Here is an 18,071-nt window from a genome sequence, read left to right as displayed (position 1 = left end):
AATTTTGAGGGGCAACGTGTATTATCTATCACCTCTCTTTACTCGGTTTGATTTATGATCTTGGAAGTCAGGTCATTCTTTCCTAGGTCGAAGAAAGAAAATTTAAAAAAAAATCCACCTAATACCTGATAAAATATCAGGAAAGGTCATGACCACCTGGACGGAGACATGCATAGCTTCAGTCCAATCTGATAAAGCAACCCCAACACTTTTATCAGAAGAAAATATAACTTGCCATTTCCCAGCTCAATTGATGGACTTTTAAATTTTTTTTATCTGAAACAACAAGACATCATAAGATAGGAAACGCTACAGATAAGAAAACAAATTGAGTTGTCCTAAATCAGATCGGATTGTCTGCCCTCAGTTCAAACTCCCCACACCTGCTTCAATGGGTCAATGAGAGCCCCTTGGGTCCCCCAGGGGTTTGAAAACATTGCAAAAGTGGTGAACTTTGAGACTGGGGCGTTTATTCTGTGATTATAATTAACCTGCTCACCAGTTGCTATCGATCAGTTCTAAATGGAGGTGATAAAGTTTGACTGGATTTCTGGAGTAGAAATAAAGATTTAAACAGGAAGAGGGGGAAGGAAGCTTAAGAAATAAGACTGAATTCTGTTTTAAGAAGCAAAAACTTAAAAGAATGAGGAGGAGGAGGAGAAGGAGGAGGAAGAAGAGGAGGAGGTAGAAGAGGAGGAGGAGGAAGCAGCAGCAGCAGCAAAACTTGATCTGGGTTTGAGGTGGTTCCCAAAGTTCAGGGTTTACTAATCTTCAAAAATTTTTACCAAATCTGAGTGGTAATTTTGGATTTCTTATCCTCCAAAATAAAGTGTGTGTATGATCATTCAATATGGAGGAAAAGGACAGCCTCAACTCCCACAGGCAGGGGCTGTGTAATAATAACTGTAACCCAGGTTTACCTGCTGGACACGCTTGCCTTTAGTGTGCAAGACAATTATTTAAAACATCAAGTCATAAACGGAGCTCCTGCAAAATGCCAAAGGCCAGAAAACCAAACTCCCTTCTTTCAGATAAACTTGATTATCCAGGCCCAATTCTGATTAGAAAGTAAAAAGATAAAACCACAGCCTGCCCGCCAGAAACCAGCAAACTGCTACTCACCGGCGCTGCTCCCTTCAGCTCAGAACTCACCCCTGCGCGTTCACCCAGGGTCTGTGATCCCTGCCTCCGTGGCACCTTTATGAAAATCCTAACTAGTGTTCCCTGTCTCCCCTCCTGTCTCAGCTCCGACAGCAACCACAGTGCAATCTTCAGAGACAGGCAAAGACAGGCAGAGGTAGGGTTCGGCTGTGAGCAGCCTGCAGCCCGCTGAAGGCAGGAGCATCCTCCAGTGTGGAGGGTGTGAGTGCTGGGGTCCTCGTCCATTCCCTGTATGCAGGAGGGAGGGACAGCAAAGCACGCAGTCTGCACAGGGCTGAAAGTCCTTCCAGGCATTCCACCACAAGCTCTGGGGGGACAGGCAGGGCGACTGCAGGAGGACACTGCAGAGCCTGCGGCTGGTGGCAGGGGCCCATCAGGGGAGAAGCCAGTGGGGTGGAATTGTGAGAAGCCTGGGCTCCAGCTGCCGCTCACTGGTGGTTCAGAAGGGATTCGCACCCTGCCCTGCGTGTGACAAATGCAAACTGTGGCAGGAAGGCAGCTACAAACCTAGAGCCTGCCTTGCCTTGCATTCTAAGGCAGAGCCGCTTACTTCATCTTTCTCCATCTGTTTCCTTCTAGCAAAATAGAGATCTCCTCTTTCTCTCTTTCTTGCTCTTTTCTCTTCCTTTCCTTTCTGCCAGTCATGGGGCTTGAACTCAACCTGAGCTCGGTCCTTTAGCTTTTTCCCTCAAGGCTACTGCTCTATCACTTGAGCCACACCTCCACTTCCAGCTTTTTGGAGGTTAATTAGAGATAAAAGTTTCAAGGACTTTCCTGCCTGGGCTGGCTTTGAACCATGATCCTCAGATCTCAGCCTCCAGAGTAGCTAGGATGACAGGCGTGAGCCACTGGCACCCAGCTAACACTCATTTCTTTTTAAGGAAAGACTTAAACATCCCTGGGGATTTCCTCACTGACCCATGACAAAGGAGCCAACATACTCCAAAGGGACACTGTACAAGGTACCCCAGCTCCCATCCCTCAAAAGTCAGTACTTTCGGGTACATTGATGTACCCAAACTATAAACTGGTCTTACATAATTAACAGGTTGAGGTTATTCCTATTACAACGGCATTCATATTATTTTCCTGTCTTTAGCAAATGACAAAGGAGCGGCTCTATAGACAGCCAATGCAGTGTCTGAGTAACATACTGGTGGATGTGTTACAGAGGCCTGGCATGGTCTATCAAAGGTCCCACTGCATTCTTAAGGCAGCAGCTCAGGCTGCAGCCCTCCTGGGACCAAGAAGGAAAGGTCAGCAGCCCATTCCCTCTCATGCAAGTCGACACTGGACTTCCACAGAGGGCTCATTTTAAATTCATACCACCCTATCATTTTCAAAGGCCAGCCCGGCCAGTCTTTCACAAGACTGTAGTAGAAGAATCACTCTGTATCCTGGAGAAAGATAACTAGGTTAGTGGTTTTCTAGCAGGTTCTAGTCCCAGTGTAACCTGAGGGCAAGCCCACCAGGAGAGGGCTTCAACCACAGCTGGGTGGGTGTCTGTGCCCGTGAAGGGGCTCATCAGCCTGAGTAGGCACCCCTGGCAACTCCTGACTTATTTTCTCCCAGTACTGAAACAAGGAGATGGGACAGGACAGTGCCCTCAGAAAAGCAGCCTTGAGCTGGGCAAAACCAAAGCCAAAGTCAGGATTTCCGGTAATGATGGCGTTGATCTGCCTAGCTGAATCGTACGGCAGCTTCTGGGCCATGTACAGCTACAGAAAAAATTAAGCTCAATAAACAATGAGTTATATGTTAAAGAGTTTCCCCTGTGTATCCAGAAACACTAAATATAGAATCCTTAAACTTAAATATCCAAAAGGTCTCAAGACTTTCAGGAAGCTGATTCATGAATTACATATGTCTGTTTTTAAAAAAGCTTAAATGTTGGGGGCTGGGAATGTGGCTAGAGTGCTTGCCTTGCATGCATGAAGCACTGGGTTCAATTCCTCAGCACCACATACACAGGAAAAGCTGGAAGTGGCGCTGTGGCTCAAGTGGTAGAGTGCTAGCCTTGAGCAAAAAGGAGCTCAGGGACAGTGCCCAGACCCTGAGTTCAAGCTCCAGGACTGGCAAAAAAGAAATTATATGACAATAAAAAAATTTTTTAAAGCTTAATTAGTTTAACATACATTTTTGGAAATAAGTAATAACATCTATATTTTTATCTATTTTTAATTCAAAAGATTCTGTTTGCATTCACACAGCAGCATTATTTGTAACACTAGTAGCTGTTAAGTGAGCATCTGAGGATGAATGGGTAAACACAATGTAGTCTGCCCATACAATGGGATACTATTCAAATAACCCAAGGAACGAAGTGGGCATGTGCTATAGCGTAGATGGTCCATGAAGGCATCCTGCTGAGCACAATAATTCCATGGATCTGAGGTCCTGAGGGAGTCAAGTTCATAGGGGCAGGAAGTAGAACAAGGCAATACTCAGGACAGGGCTGGGGGCTGGTTTGTAGTAGGTAGAGTTTCCATTTTAAAAGATAAAAAGTGCTGTTATACAACAATGTGTCCATATGTAACACTACTGAGCTCTTCCTTTAGTAATCCAGGTAGTAAGAATATTCAAACCAGGGCCTGGGAATGTGGCTTAGTGGTAGAGTGCTTGCCTAGCATGCATGCAGCCCTGGGTTCGATTCCACAGTATCATATAAACAGAAAAAGCCAGAAGTGGCATTGTGGCTCAAGTGGTAAGAGTGCTAGCCTTGAGCAGAAGAAGCTCAGAGACAGTGCCCAGGCCCTGAGTTCAAGCCCCAGGACTGGCAACAAAACAAAACAAAAATAACTATTCAAACCAAACCTAACTTCAACATTCCCATACTTCAAATATATTTTCTTATTTAATAGATTAACAATGAAGCACATATGTGACTATAAGTAATGTTAAGATGGTTAAATTTTTTTTGAAGTTCCAAACACTTATCCTTCACCCTTTTACCTGTACCCCTACCCTACCCATCATCCCACACTCCCCCCCCCCGCCCCCTGGCTATCAGCATTACACATTCCAAGTAACAATTTATATTTTAATATTTATTACATAGGTGGGCACTGATAGCTCCTGCCTATAATCTAGCTACTAGGAGGTCTGCATCTGAGGATCCTGGTTCATTGCCAGCCTATCCAGGGAAGTCTGTGAGATTCTTATTTCCAATGAACCAGCAAAAAAGCCAGAAGTGGAAGTATGGTTCAAGTGGTAGAGCACCAGCCTTGAGCAAAACAAAACAAAACTAAGAGCACTCAGGCCTTGGCACCAGCACACACACAAACATTTGTTTACAAATTATGTAAACACAAATGTCTTGGGAAAGATACCACCCCCCTCCACAGCGACCTTCATCTTTCTATGTCCAAATGACAGCTTGTGGTGGCTTTGTACCCCTTGTGTCCAAATACTTCCTGAGGGGGGACGTTTAAGTTACTTCCAATTTGGGTTTTAATTTCCCATTTTTGTTTTCTGACATGAAGTATTATATGCAGCGATGATATTAATATGCAGCACAGAAGAAATTCAGAGTTCGAATCCTGCAGCAAAGCCATCTACTTTATAATCTAGCTGATTTTCCCAAAGCTGCTCTATGAAGATAGTACCAATTTACACTCCCACCTCCACAGTTCAGAGGCCCTGTTTCCCTACACCTTAGAGTGCATTTGTTTTCTTAGTGCATTTAAGGAAGAAAAAAGAAACAGAAGTGGTGAATGACACGGAGGAAAGCGTTATTTAAAACTGCCTCATGAGCATCGCTCCAGTGCGGGCGTGGAAAGTGCCTAGCAAATGTGGCCTGACCTCTTCTGGGGATACAATTGGGCAAGTGACAGGTGTCACCAGAGGCAGTGACACACCCCAGGCCACCCCAGAGCACCGGCTTTATTTAATTGCTTCTCCACTTAGCCCTGAAGACCAATTCCAACTCTGATCGACCTGCTCAGGGTGGTAACCGGAAAGTCAAACAACTCTGGTTTCCCTGAAGACTGACAAATTGTTCTCTGGCCAAGCAGGCAACTTCAGAGTTGGCCTCACAAGGTTGGTTTCCTGCACAAATGAGCTGGCTCTGAAAGCAGCTGGCTTCATCGATAAGCAGCACCCCAAAGATCCAGCAAACACCGCAATATTTTCCCCTGACCTCCCTCATAAACTCCCTGAACCGAACCCCCTGAGTACCCCTCCCCACACATAATGGGGTGACCGTGTTTCCAGGTGAATGGTTTTGGCAGGACTGAGACATGCACATTGCACTGTGGGTTGCTTTCGCAGAACCTGCAAGTGGTTTGTGATTTTGGATGCTTTGCGAACTGTGGGATTGCTTCTTTCTCCGTGATGAAAGAATTATTCCTTACTAAAATATATGTTAGCTTTTCTAGCAGGGTCTACCACCATGCTATGTCCTCCAAGGCATACTTACATATAATTTCCATTTCAGTCGCTCTTTGAGCCCTAAGCATACACAAGCATGAATCGATAAAGAAATAAACTGATATGACATATTTAAATAAAAGACTCCTCTTTTAAGAGTGTATCTCCAGACAACCATTGGTAGCTCACATCTGCAAACCTAGCTACATAGGAGCTGAGATCTGATGATGTGGTTTGAAGCTACCCCAAACAGGAGAGTCTTGTCTCCAATTAATCACCAAAAAGCTGGAGTTCAAGTGGTAGAGCCCTAGCCTTGAGTAAAAATGCTTAGGAACAGCCCCTAGGCCCTGAGTTCAAGCCCCACAACTAGCAAAAACAAAAAAGTTTATCTCCAGCCTGGTGCAGTGGCTCAAGTCTAATCCTAGCTACTTGGGAGGCGGAGATTGGGCGTTCATGGTTCAAGGCTAGCCCTGGTAAAAAGTAGTTGGGGAGGCTCCATCTTAACTAGTAGCTGGGCAAGTGGCGTGTGCCTGTCATCTCAAGTGACAAAGGGAAGCACAGACTGGAGGTCCGCAGTCCAGCCCAGCCCAGGCAGAGAGAGCACTCGCCTAGCAAATGCAAGGCCTTGAGTTCAATCCCCAGTTCTGCCAAAAAAAAAAAAAAAAAAAGGAGTACATCTCCATGAGTTCTGCGGAATGGATAGCGTCACACAGCTCAGCTCTTTAAGAGAAGACTGTTCGCATTTCATCACACACAGTTCTACGGCTGTGCCTGTGGCACAGCTCGAAGGGCAGATGTGAGTTCTTGGATGCCCAGCTTATCAGAAAAACAACCCCAAGAGCACTAACTGCATCTACCAGCAAGTACAGCCATGCACCCTACCGTTCTTCTTAGTACCTGCTTCCCTAGAGCGGCATGGGAGGCCACAGACCTTCAGAGTCCTTCTTCTTCCAGTGGCTTCCCCAAGGACCCGCTCCCTGCCATCCAGCCCACTCTTTTTTTTTTGTTGCTGTTTTTTGTGTGGCTTTTTTGTTTGTTTGTTGAGAAAGCATCTTGCTCTGTAGCTTGGGGTGGTCTGGAATTCACTATACAGCCCAGGCTGGCCTCAAACACAATCTTCCTGCCTTGGCATCCAAAATGCTGGGGTTACTGAATGTAGTACCACACCCTGCTCTGCTTTGCCTCTTAAAGGACTCGGCAGGCACTCTGTGTGGTTTGACCAGGGCAGGACAGAGTCCTGGGGCAATTACCTCCTAGATTTCTGCTCAAATATTTGTTAAGTGTCCAGCATGTGCCAGGCACTTAAATCTGAGTAAGATTCTGCACCTGCCCTCAGTAAGGGCACAGAAGTCCATTAATGAGTCTAATTAATGGCTTCTACAATTGTTTCAGGGTTGCAGGTCTTATTGAACTTGGAATGAATTAAAGGGCACACACATTATTATAGTTAGGACAAAATCATTTCCAACCTAAGCATAGAGCTCTGCCCTTGTTGGCTTTTACCACTTTGATTTTTGCTTGTTTCCAGTATAAGAACTCTGGCAATATGTTCACTCTGCCTACTAAACAAGATAATACCTCATAGAAAAGCAAAGGTGTTCTCTTACTTCACCTCACTGAAGATGAGTTAAGGCTGAACAGTCTATGTGTTTTTACCTACTATGGAAAAGACAGTCTGAGTTCCATTATTTCATGAAGTATACACTGTATGGAGTAGATGCCAGCTTATCTTTCTTTTCTCTTCTTTATTCGTAGGTCACTTCCCTGACAAACCACCCTTCAAGACCCTAAGTAAATGTCGCACTTGGGTGAAGAACTTGCAGCGCTCAGATAGAAGAACCTGCTTTGCTTTCTCTCCTTCCCTCTCAGCTCACTGCCCCTACAACAATGATACTGCATTTGCTCATTTTTAGTTCTACTTGGGGAGAACAGGAGCCCCACTTACTGGGGACAGTTGTCACTGAAAAGCCTAAGTCCTGCCAGAAAAGTAGTTCACTATACAGGACAGGGATGACATTAGCAAAGTCACATCATTATGCAGAGCCAACACCAAACCAACTTCCTGAATATCTGATTTCAGACCACACACAAAGAACCTCCTATCCCGTTTTACAGGGAAAGAGGCTCCATGGAGAGGTGTAAGCCATGTGTTCCAGGGGTGGCAGTAACTCCCCAGAGGGGCCAGGCCTCTGGGAAGATTCTGGAACTGGTTCTCTTAGTGTGCTGTCCTAGGTCTCACTGAAGAACCTAAACCCGTGTCTGTGCAGCTCTTTAACGCCTGTGTGTGGAAGCCAGCAGAGCTGAAGATCTGAGTGCCCGTCCTGGGTGGGCGGGGTGCGGGCAGGAGGGAAAACCTGGGCTTCGTGGATCCCAGGGATGCTAGCCCTGGGTTGACACTGGAATTTGGAGACGTTACTAAGTTCAGCACCCACTGAGAACTCTGAATGCCTACCTTGTGCCCACACCCTGTCCCTCACTGGGCTCTTACAGTCAGAGATCTGAAAGTCTCCTCCATCTTCCATTTGGAACTTCTCTCTATGTCTCCCTGTCTCTATCTGTCTGTCTGTCTCTCAACCCGACAACAAATTCTCAGCACGCGATTGTAAGCGCTACAAAGCATGCGTCCAGAGCCCCGAATTTAAAAGCAGAATGGAGACCCTCCTTCCTTCTTCACTCGTCTCGCTTCGTTTCGTTTTCGGTGTTTTGCGGCAGTCTGGAGGCGTCCCCCGCTCGCGTCCTCCACCCTCTGCCTCCCAGGCAGGGCAGGCCTGCTGTCCCGCCCCCGGGCCGACGCTTCCCGGGCAAGTTCTGAGCAAGACCCAGGCCGGGGAGCCACGAACCCGGCACCGGCGCCGCGGCTGCTCCGCTTCGCTTCCCCGCGGTACGTATGTGGCGGGATCCCCGCGGGGACCTTCCCAGGCCACGCAGGACCGATGGGGAGGGGCACCCCGCCCCCCGCCCCGAGCGGATCGCCCGATGGTCATTCTGTCCCCAGCCCGGGGCCGTGATGAAGAACCAGGCCCGGGTCGGCGCCCCCAGCCTGCCGGCCGCAGCCGTCGGGCGCCTCCAAGGCTGGCCCTCTTGTCTCCGGCGTGGCCTCCCCCCTCCAGGACGATCATCGGCCCTCGGGGGCCGCCCCAACGGCGCTGCCACCTGGCGCGCTCGAGCCCCAGCGACGCCCGGTGGCCAGGCTCCCGGAACGGGGACCCCCACCCCGCCCCGCGCTGCTCCATTCTGCCTCGCTCGGAGCCTCGACGGCTCCCAGCACCCACGCGTCCCCGCGCGCCCACAGCGCCCCCGTACTCACCGAGGTTGGGGTGTCGGGCGGGGGTGGCCCGGCCGGGCAGGCTGTGCAGGACCGGGCTGTCGAAGGGCCCGGCGGAGGCGGCGGCGGCAGCGGCCCAGGAGGCGCCCACGTCGGCCATGTAGGCCGGGTAGGGGCTGGAGTAGGAGCCCGCGAAGCCCGCGCGCCCGTACTGCTCGCGGCCCGCCAGCCCCGCGCCCGCCGCCCCGCCGCCCCCTCCTCCGTAGGCCGCGGCTTCCCGGGCGGCGGCGGCGGCGGCGGCAGCGGCTGCCAGGGACCCCGGGGTCCCCGAGAAGGAGAAGCGCGGCGACACCGGCGGCGGCGTGTAGGCCGCGCCCTCGGCGCCCGCCTGGCTCCAGCCGGGGCTGCCCTGCTGGGCCCCGGGCCCCGCGCCCGACGGGGCGGCCCCGGAGCCACCCCCAGCCGCGGCCCCCGCCGCGCCGCCGCCGCCCGGCAGGTAGGACAGGCCCAGCACGGAGGAGGGCACCCGCGGCGTGGGCACGTAGACCGGCGAGGACGCCGCGCCCGCGCCCGGCATGAAGGCGCCCGCGCCGCCCGCCTCGTAGGCCCCGGGTGGGGGGCCGTGGTTGGCGGCCATGGCCAGGCTCTGGTACATGGCCCTGGCGAGCCCTCGCGGGGCGAGGGGCCACGCGGGGCGAGGGGACCGGAGGGCGACAAATCAGAAGACAGTCAAGGCGCCCGCCGCTCTCGCCTGGAGTCCTGGCTGCTCAGGAGGCCGGGGTTGGAGGGGCACAGTTCGAAGCCAGCCGGGGCAGGAAAGTCCGCGGGCCTCTTATCTCCACTAACCAGCGGGGGCAAAGGCAGAGGTGGAGGAGTGGCTGGAGAGGTGGAGCGCCAGCCCGGGCGAGGAAGCCGGGGACGGCAGCGCCCAGGCCCCGAGGTCGCCAAGCCGCGACGGGCACCAAAAAGAAGAAAAGTCACTCAAAAAGCCAGGCGCGGGCGGGCGGTTGGTTTGCCGGGGAAGCTGCAGACGCCGCACGCCCAGCCCGCGGCCGGGGGTTCCCGGCGCCCGCAGCTGCAGACGCGGTGGGGCGCGGGCGTGGGTGGCGGGCGCGGGCCTCCGCGTCACTCGCCGCCGACTGCCCCGGGAAGGCCAGGCGGGCTGATCCTCACGTGCGCCGCAGTCCTGGAGGAGGAGAGACAAAAAGGGAGAGAGGAGGTCACCGCCAAGCTTTCGAACCCCCGGTCGTCGCCCCGGTGCACGACCCGCCCCCCCCCCAGCGCCTGGCGGTGGAGGCCTTTGCGGTGTCGGGGAGGGGGCCAGGCTGCCCACCGCAGGGGTGGTGGGTTGCGTTCTAGGACACGTTGGGGTTGTCGGGAAGGGCTTTAATTGTCTTCTTTTCTTTTTCTCCTTCTCCCTTCAAGCACATTTCTTCTGCTGCAGGGTTCTGTGGGAACCGGGGTTTCGATTTCTCAAGAATGGGACGCGTGGAGTCCTCGTCTTTCCCGACCGAGAGGGGGAGGGGAGGCGGGAGACCGTGACAAACTTTATAAAAACCAGCAACCTAAGAAAGTTTTGTTTGTAATCCTTAAAAAAAAACCACTCGAGGTAGAGTCTAAATGTTTATAAATGGGCAAGTGTCTGCTCAGCCTCGTAAGGGGTCGGGAAGCCTCTTCATCATACACGCGGTGTCAAATGGACAAGCTACAAGTTTCTCCAAGAGCTACATTTTAGACATTTTGCAGATGGGGACTGGGGGGGGGGGCGGGAAGGAGGGGGAGCAGGAGGAGGAGAAGAAGGAGAAGAAGGAGGAATAGGAATGTACAAGGTCACTTTATAGACAACTGAATGAACGACTCTAAGTCACAGAACCTTTCTTTTCTCTTCCTTTTCTCCTGTGGAGTCACAGGTCCATCTAAAAGCAACGAGACTGCTTGTGGGGAAGGGGGTGTCTAGAATTTGCTTGTATGCTCCCTAGCTTCCTATGTTAGGGTATGACCAGGGACTTTTAATTATAATAAATAATAATATCTTCATTTTCTAACATACCTGTGTGTCATCAGTCTCCATAAAGTAAAAGTATCGGTCCATATTTTACAAAAGAAAAGGGAGGGGGAATGAAAGCATGTAAGTTTTGAAACCTGTCAAGGGGGGGGTCTTCAGTGGTTCATGACACCCACATTTTCCCTTAGAAGAGGCGGGACATCTAACACTGGATTGTTTTTCATTGCAACAGTACACTTGCAAGAATAGTAACAGAACTGCACACTGAGCGCAAGCTCTGCACCTGGCGAATGAGTAACTTTGGACAAATCTCCCACCCTCTCAGTACCTCAGTTTCCTTATCTGCCAAGGGCAAACATTTAAGGGGCCTACCTCAGAGAATCTTTGAGAATTGGGAGTGGGTTATAAATGAATGTCCATAAGGCACTTGTAACAAGACCTTTTTGGACTGTTTAATCAGGTACCCCCCCAAAAAAATCGGTTGTATGCAAAGGTTGGCTATTCTTACAGATTTCTATTATGCCGTAGGAAAGTACCTGGGATGTGATAATCATCACATTTATTATTGTAAAAATTCCAAAAATGAAGCCTTTAATACATAAACTCTAACACTTTGCCATGTTGCAAGGTTTCTGCTACTAACAGCAAAGCCAACAGTGTGGATTATATATTGCATGGTAACTGCTAATGCTTTATTATTTGCTTCCAAAACATACAATTCATTTTTGGGTTTGGTGAACAATTTCTGACCTGACATCATCAAACCTTCTCTATGAAAATAAAGGCCAAGAAAAAAAAATCTCTGGCCTTCAGTCAGTAAATACATACATTTGCCTGAAAGAGATAGATTCAGTATTTGACTTTTAAATCCAGTAGTTGACCCATTTCACTTATTTTCTGTGGTACTCCCGCAGTTCTAAAAGACAACGCTGTACATTTTCTTTTCCTCACATAACTGCGGGAAAGGAAGGCGACTTCGAGTTTTGTCACCTAACTTGTAGTACACAAACAGGTGTCTACCCGAGAGGCTTGAAAATGTAATCGCTAAAAATACGAACAAACCTCCCCTCGTCCTCCGTGCGCTCTGCCTTTTCCAATGGCAGCTGCATTGCCCGCAGTGGCCAGTGGAAGTTGGGGTGTCTTTTCCCCAGTGCTGTTCTGGGAAGGTAAGAACTTGTTCCCGGTTACTGGGCCTCAGACCTGCGCACCGCAGAGGCAGCCTAGCGAACAGGCCCCCTGCCCCCCCCCCATTCACCCCCAACTTCCCTCATCCCAGCTCACCCCAACTTCGCAAGACAACGGGAAACGCTTCTCTCCTTCCCTGAATTTAGCTACCAGCCATATTCCGATCTACTTTGGGGAGTGGGAGAAGCGAAAGCGCCCCGGGGAGTCGTTCCTCCCCAAACCCGGTCGGCTCGCGCCCTGGCTCCGGGCCTGCCCCGCACCATCGTCACCGAGACCCCACACGCCCGCCAGCCGTCCCGAGGCAGGGTCGGGGTTGTCGGTCCTGGACCACGTTTCCTCCGTGAAGCGCCCCTAGATCGGCTCTGGGCCGCCAGGCTTCGCTAAAAGCACGGAAGTGCGTCCCCGGAGCGCGCCCCGGCCGCCCCAGCGCCCCGGGCCCCGCAGCCCGGGCCTCGCCGGCCGGCCGGCCGATCCCAAATCCCTTCTCGCGATCTGGTGAAAGTGCACCCCCTAGGGAGCCCTCTTTCCTCAGGGGACCCGACCCCCACGGAGCACCAGGCTCGTGGGTCCGCGGCCCGCGGGGAGGGTCACCCCGGAGCGCCCTGGGAGGGCGAAATCGCTCGCCTTCCGGGGGGCTGAGCTCCCGGGCCTAGGGCTGCGAGACCAGGAGGCCGGCTAGAAGGAAACCGATACAAGTCCGGCGACTCCGCTGCCCGGCCCGGGGTCCGGCCCCGCGGTGCCCGCCGTCCCCGCCGTCCGCGGGGCCATCGGGCGGCCCGGGCGGCTCCACACGGCCGCCGCCCACCGCGGCTCGGCGCGGGCGCAAACCTGAGCTCGAGAACCGACGCTCGGAAACGGATCCCGAGTACGCAAGGCCGCCCGAGAGGAGCCCGGTCACCCGCCCCCTCGGCTTCGAGGTAAAGAAGCCAGAGTCCCACGAGGAGCTGGCTGGGGACGAGTTGGGGTCCCGGGGTGCCCGACGCCCCCTTTTCGTCCCACCTGCGCTGCCGGACTCCGGGGTGAAGGCGGCGCGGGAGCTCGGGCCTGGCAGCGGAGAGGCAGGGGAGGGCGAGGTTTTGGGTTTTAAGCCCTACCTGCTGGGCCTCGGGTGTCTGGAGAGGGGCGCAGGCCCGGGCGCCCCCGAGGCGGCAGCGGCGGCGGCGGCCCCTGTGCCGGCCTCCGGCGGGTCCCGCGGCTGCCCGCGCCCGTCCCCGCGCCCCTGCGCCGCGCTCGGACGCGCGGAGTGGCCCGGGCGGGTCACGTGCGGGGCGGGGCGGGGCGGGGCGCCCCGCGGCCCAGCGCCCGCCCACCGGGCTGCGGCGAGCGCTCCCCACAGGCAAAGTCCAGGCGCGGGGTCTCCGCGAACGCGAAGCGCCGGGGCCGGCCCGGGCCTGCGCCCCCCGCCGCCCGGAGGTCGGGCGGTTCGCTCTTTTGCCCCGGGACGGCTGAGGGAAGAATTCCGTCTCCCCCGCCCCACCTCACCCCGGGGGTTCGCGTCCACCGCGGAGGGCGGGGCGGGGGGGGGAAGGTGACCTCCCGCCTGGGCTCCTGGTCCCTGGTGGGGCGCGGGGTCACCCGGGTTGTCCCGGCTTCCCGGCGGGCGACCAGGGGCTCCTCCTGGCCTCGAACTCTCGGACTTGGCCGTCAGGGCGAGAACCGAAGCCGGGGAGCCGGCCCCAGCCCTCCAGCCCGGCCCCGCGGCCTCCCCGCCTCCCCCGGCAGCCATGCCCGGAGCTGCGGAGGGCCCGGCTCGCCTTCCCCCGGGGGAGGGGGCGGTCAGGCGGCAGGCGGCGCGGCGCGCGAGCCGGAGCCCAGCGTCCCTCCGACGGCTCAAGGTTAACGGAGCGGCCCCGGGACCCAGCGGCGGAGGCCTCCCGCGCCTTGCACCGCGCTCGCTCTCGCTCTGTAGCCCCGTCTCTCTCTGTGTGTCTGTCTGTCGGTCTGTCTCTCCCGGTAGAATTTGTCTCCCAGCACTCTCTTCTCCATCCCGGGCCGCGCGCTGGGCCGGGGCGGGGGATGAGCCCCGTCCAGCTCCCGCACACGCCCCACACTCGCTTCTGCGGTGGGAACGCAGGAACGAGCGAGGGCCGCCGCCAGCGCCCGGGAGGAGCCGGGCGACCTGAGCCGGGCGGGGAGGGGGGTCCACGCGGCCGCGGCGGAGGGGGAACCCGGGGGCGCCGAGGCCCGGCCGCTGGAGACGCGCCGGCGCGGGGCGCCCCCCCTCTTCCCGGGGCCCCGCACTCCTCGAGCCCCAGGCCGCACGGTTGGGGTCCCCTCGCCGCCTCCTCCCACTCCGATCCAGCGCCGCGTGCGCGAGGCCCGGTGACGGCCTCGGAGGTTCGGGAAGGGAGCGCTGGGGAGGAGCGACCTCGCGTGGGAACCCCGGTGTGCGGCCTCCCGGTGTGAACCCCGTTCTCACGCCATCAAGCCGGCCTGTTCGCCGGAGAAGTGGGAAGTCCAGGCTGGAGCGACCCTGAACGTGTCCCATCTCCACGGCCCGCGGGCCAGCAGCGCCCCCCCACCAGGGCTGAGCCTTGAGACCAGGCCGGCCCCCACCCCCCCCCCCAAAAAACCCGGGGATTATTGTGCGGCCGCTCGCGGGAGTCAGGGCGCAGAGGAGGGGGACGCGGGGCTGTTGCGCCCCGCAGTGAGCTCTCACGCCGGCCCTGCATGCCTCCCCCCGTCAGTCTCTCCCTCTCCCGGGGTTGGGGCGGCGATAGACTTGGCCCTGAGACCCCTGGTCGGAGGAGCAGCTGCGGCTGAGCCCGGGACCCGCAAACCCAGGATTCGATCCGGGGCAGCCGGCTCCTGCCTCTCCCCGCCCAGGTGCCCTCCCCCACCCCCACCCCGCCTCCTAATCTCGAGCCCCGCGGGGGTGGCGCGGAGCCCGAGCGGGGCGCGGGGGGGGGGGCAGGGGCGGCGCTCGGCCCCTCCAGGCGCCGGCGGCGGAACATTTGTTTCTGTTTCCTGTGGCTTTCTCGCGCGCGCGGGTCCAGAGCACCAAATTTCTCTCCTAGGGCTCAAAAACCTACCCCAGGTGCTGGGCAAATGCCTGTGCTGGGGGGGGGGGGGCCTCAACTCGCCCCCTTCCTCTCTGCGCGGGGCGCGCGGGGCGTCGGCGCCGCGGTGCCAGGCGCGGGGGGCGCGTCCGGAGGGGGTGACCGCCGGTTCCCCGGAGGCCGCGGAGGGGGGTGGCCTCTGAGCTTCGGACAGTTTTTGAAGTCCTCCTCCCGCCTTGCCTTTCCCGTGTTCTGCCAGGAAAAATCAACCCTCCACCTCTCCAGCCTCCCTCTCTCCCCTTCGATCGCTTCTCACCCAGGCCGCGGGCTGAGCACCCCGCATCAAGTCGGGGGACTTTTGACAAATGGGAAGTACCAGGTTGTGCGGTCCTCTCAAGGGCAGACTACAAAAATACGCGGCGTTTCCCCGACCCGCGGAAGTCCGTCTGTTCCTGGCAGAGACGAAATTGTAGACTGAACCCAAGAATGGAGAATCGGGGCTGAGATTGCATCGAAACAGATTAGATAGATAGACAAGACAAGACAGATAGACAGACAGACAGACCATACTTGATGAACCGGTGAGGAAGGCGGGCAGCGCAGGTCGGGCTTTCTGGCCCGCTTCTAGCGAGGTCCTGGCCAGACCCGGTCAGGCTGGTCTTCCACCAAGTGCCCCGTGGGGAGGGAGGAGGAAGTTCAAGTTCTAGGACAAGACCCCCTCCCTGACCCCCTCTCCCCGCGCACTGGGAATCGGCCTTGGTGAGCACCGCACCCAGAGGAAAACGACGCCTAAAACACTGTCCCCTCACCCCGGGTCCCCGGGTCCCCGGTCCCCGTCCTCCGAACCCTCACCCCGACTCTTCAGAGAGCAGCAGAACCCGGACGCGGAGCCCATTCCTACCCGATGGGCCGACGCGCGGAGACCCGCGCTGGACGAAGGCCGCGTCCCGTCCTCCCGGGCACCCGTCTCCTGCCTTGGGCAAGGGGGCCGGGCAGGGGCGCGAGCTCGCGACGGTAGCTCGAATTCATCTGCTCGTCCGGGGAGACGAGCACCTTTCTTGATTTTCGGCCACCTGGAATTCTTGAGAGGAGAGGGGTAGATGCGGACGCGGACCCGGCCCCGTCCCTCGGGCCGCCCGGCTCTGCGCCCCGGCCGCCCGGCTCTGCGCCCCGGCTTGGCTCTTCCACCCTCCCCGACAGAAGCCCAGCAAGGAGGAAGTAACACGTCGATTCGTCTCGCTTTAAAAGTAGCGCCCGGCGGCCCTCGCCCCTCCACCTCGGCACAAGGGTGCTTCTAGCCGTGGACCCGAATCGGAGGCACGCCTTTTCACTTTAGAGTCCTGTCCAGATTACGGGGCACACGCATGCGGTGTCTCCATTTTTCTCCAGAAAATGTGTGTCAAGCTAAAAGAGGGGAAGCCACCCTCTCGGGAGGAAGGGGCCCGAAGAGGCCCAGAGAGGTTAGGGCACTCGTTCAAGGTGGCAAAGCCTCCACGTGTCTAATTTAGAATCCAGTCTGACTTCTTTCCGCCACTCTATATAATGACGACCTTCTACTAGAAAAGACTTTTTGCAACTGTAGTCCTGCGTTTAATCTCCACATCTCCTTTAATGAGCACATCAGACATTTAAAGTTGAAAATCGATTTAAAATAAGTTTGTGTCTAGTGACCTTAGAGTCCGTGGGAAGGGAATGAAAACTGGAAAACAGTGTCTGAACTTTTTTGGAACATTCTGGAAGGATGCCAGAGCCTTTTGGAATAGGGAAGGCGCTCTGTGTCCCGGGGCAGTGGAGGCCAGGGGCAGACCGGATCTCCATGTCCTGGAGTCCAGCCGAAGTCCCCCGGGGGGGGGGGTTAGGGAGTCCTGCACTCTGGGCACCACGGCTGCATTGAAGCCCTGTGCATGTGGCCCTTCGTGCTGCTCCTGAACTGAAGCTCACCCACCCTTCCTCTGGGAAGGACCTGGGGAAAACAGCAGCAGCAAGTGGCAGCAACCACCCCCTGGCCCTCGGCTCGGCTGCTGGCTCCTAAGCTCTGTCCCCACCCTTCTCCTGGAGGACTGAAGCTGCCCCTTCTGTATCTCTCTTGGCGATTGGAGCCCCATTCTATTCGTTTGTGGGAATCCTTCCCCTTCCCATCAGACTTCTAAAGTGGCTGTTCCCCCAGCACAGATCCCAGAAAATGAACAAAAACTAACCAAAACCCTAACTCATATAAAAGATTCACCTGCTTTATTGCCAGGCCTTTTGTCTCCCCCGGGATTTGAATGCCCAGACTCTCATTCCACCAGGAATCCCCTGAAGGCGACCTAGTACGTGTTCCATCAAGGTTGGTGGAGTGGTTGAACTCATGGAGTTGCTAATTGCACTCTCAAGATGGGGGGGGGGGGAGGATGGAGAAGAGAGGATGAAAGAATCCACCCTAGAGGTCTGCTGGGGGTGGGAGGGCACCAGGCTGCCTCCCAGAGGAGGACCGTGGGGACCAGAACACACAGAAGACGTTGATCAAGTCTCTGTCCTCATACACTAGCTACAATCGAGGTCACTCCAAAGGGAACACAGAAATCCCCGAGGAGGGGTGGGGGGAGGATTTCTGGGCACGCGCAGAATTTTGGAAATTGGAAATTGGCCTCCACTGTCGAGGGAGGCAGTGAGGACACCCAGGGTGCTGGTGGCAGAGGAATTCAGGCCCCCGTTTCCACCATCTGGGGGGGCCCAGACCCGCACATCCTGGAATGACTGCGGGACCGCCTCACACCTGAGGACAGAGAAACGAAAGGGAGCAGAGGAGAGGAGCGGGGAGAGGAAAGCGTGAAGAGGCAGAGAGGGCGGAGAGGAGAGAGCCAGCAGGCCGGGTGGGGGAGGGGGCGGAGTCCTTTATTTGCCCATCCATCCCATTCCGTGCCGGGATACTCAGCCAGGAACGAAACAGACGAAATGTCTGCCCTCAAGGAGCGCACACTCCATGAAAGAACGGCGTGCAATAGGTTCAACCAATGATGCGGGTGTTAAACAGTGGGAAAATAAAGCTGTATGTGATAAATAAAGGGAGAGAGGGAGACATTTTAAGGACAAAGAGCTCATCATC

At 55.8% G+C, this 18,071-nt stretch overlaps 1 protein-coding gene across 2 annotated transcripts in view; it reads right to left on the bottom strand.

Annotated features, from left to right (window-relative positions):
- Gata4 (GATA binding protein 4) overlaps positions 1 to 9,453 on the bottom strand; it is a 36,446-nt gene extending 26,993 nt beyond the window's left edge. Inside the window, exon 1 of one of the 2 annotated variants that reach the window (XM_042699860.1) lies at positions 8,837 to 9,453. In XM_042699860.1, the coding sequence (XP_042555794.1) occupies positions 8,837 to 9,449 (613 nt within the window). In that variant the 5' untranslated portion in view covers positions 9,450 to 9,453. The remainder of the gene's footprint in view (positions 1 to 8,836) is intronic. The other variant, XM_042699861.1, reaches the window with a different exon arrangement.
- Between the last annotated feature and the right edge of the window lie 8,618 nt (positions 9,454 to 18,071).

This window comes from Dipodomys spectabilis, unplaced genomic scaffold (assembly GCF_019054845.1).
Source record: "Dipodomys spectabilis isolate Male_0828 unplaced genomic scaffold, ASM1905484v1 ptg000263l, whole genome shotgun sequence".
In the NCBI taxonomy this organism is placed as follows: Eukaryota; Metazoa; Chordata; class Mammalia; order Rodentia; family Heteromyidae; genus Dipodomys; species Dipodomys spectabilis.
Note: the sequence above shows the minus strand (reverse complement) of the source record. Positions and strands in the feature narration are given on the sequence as shown.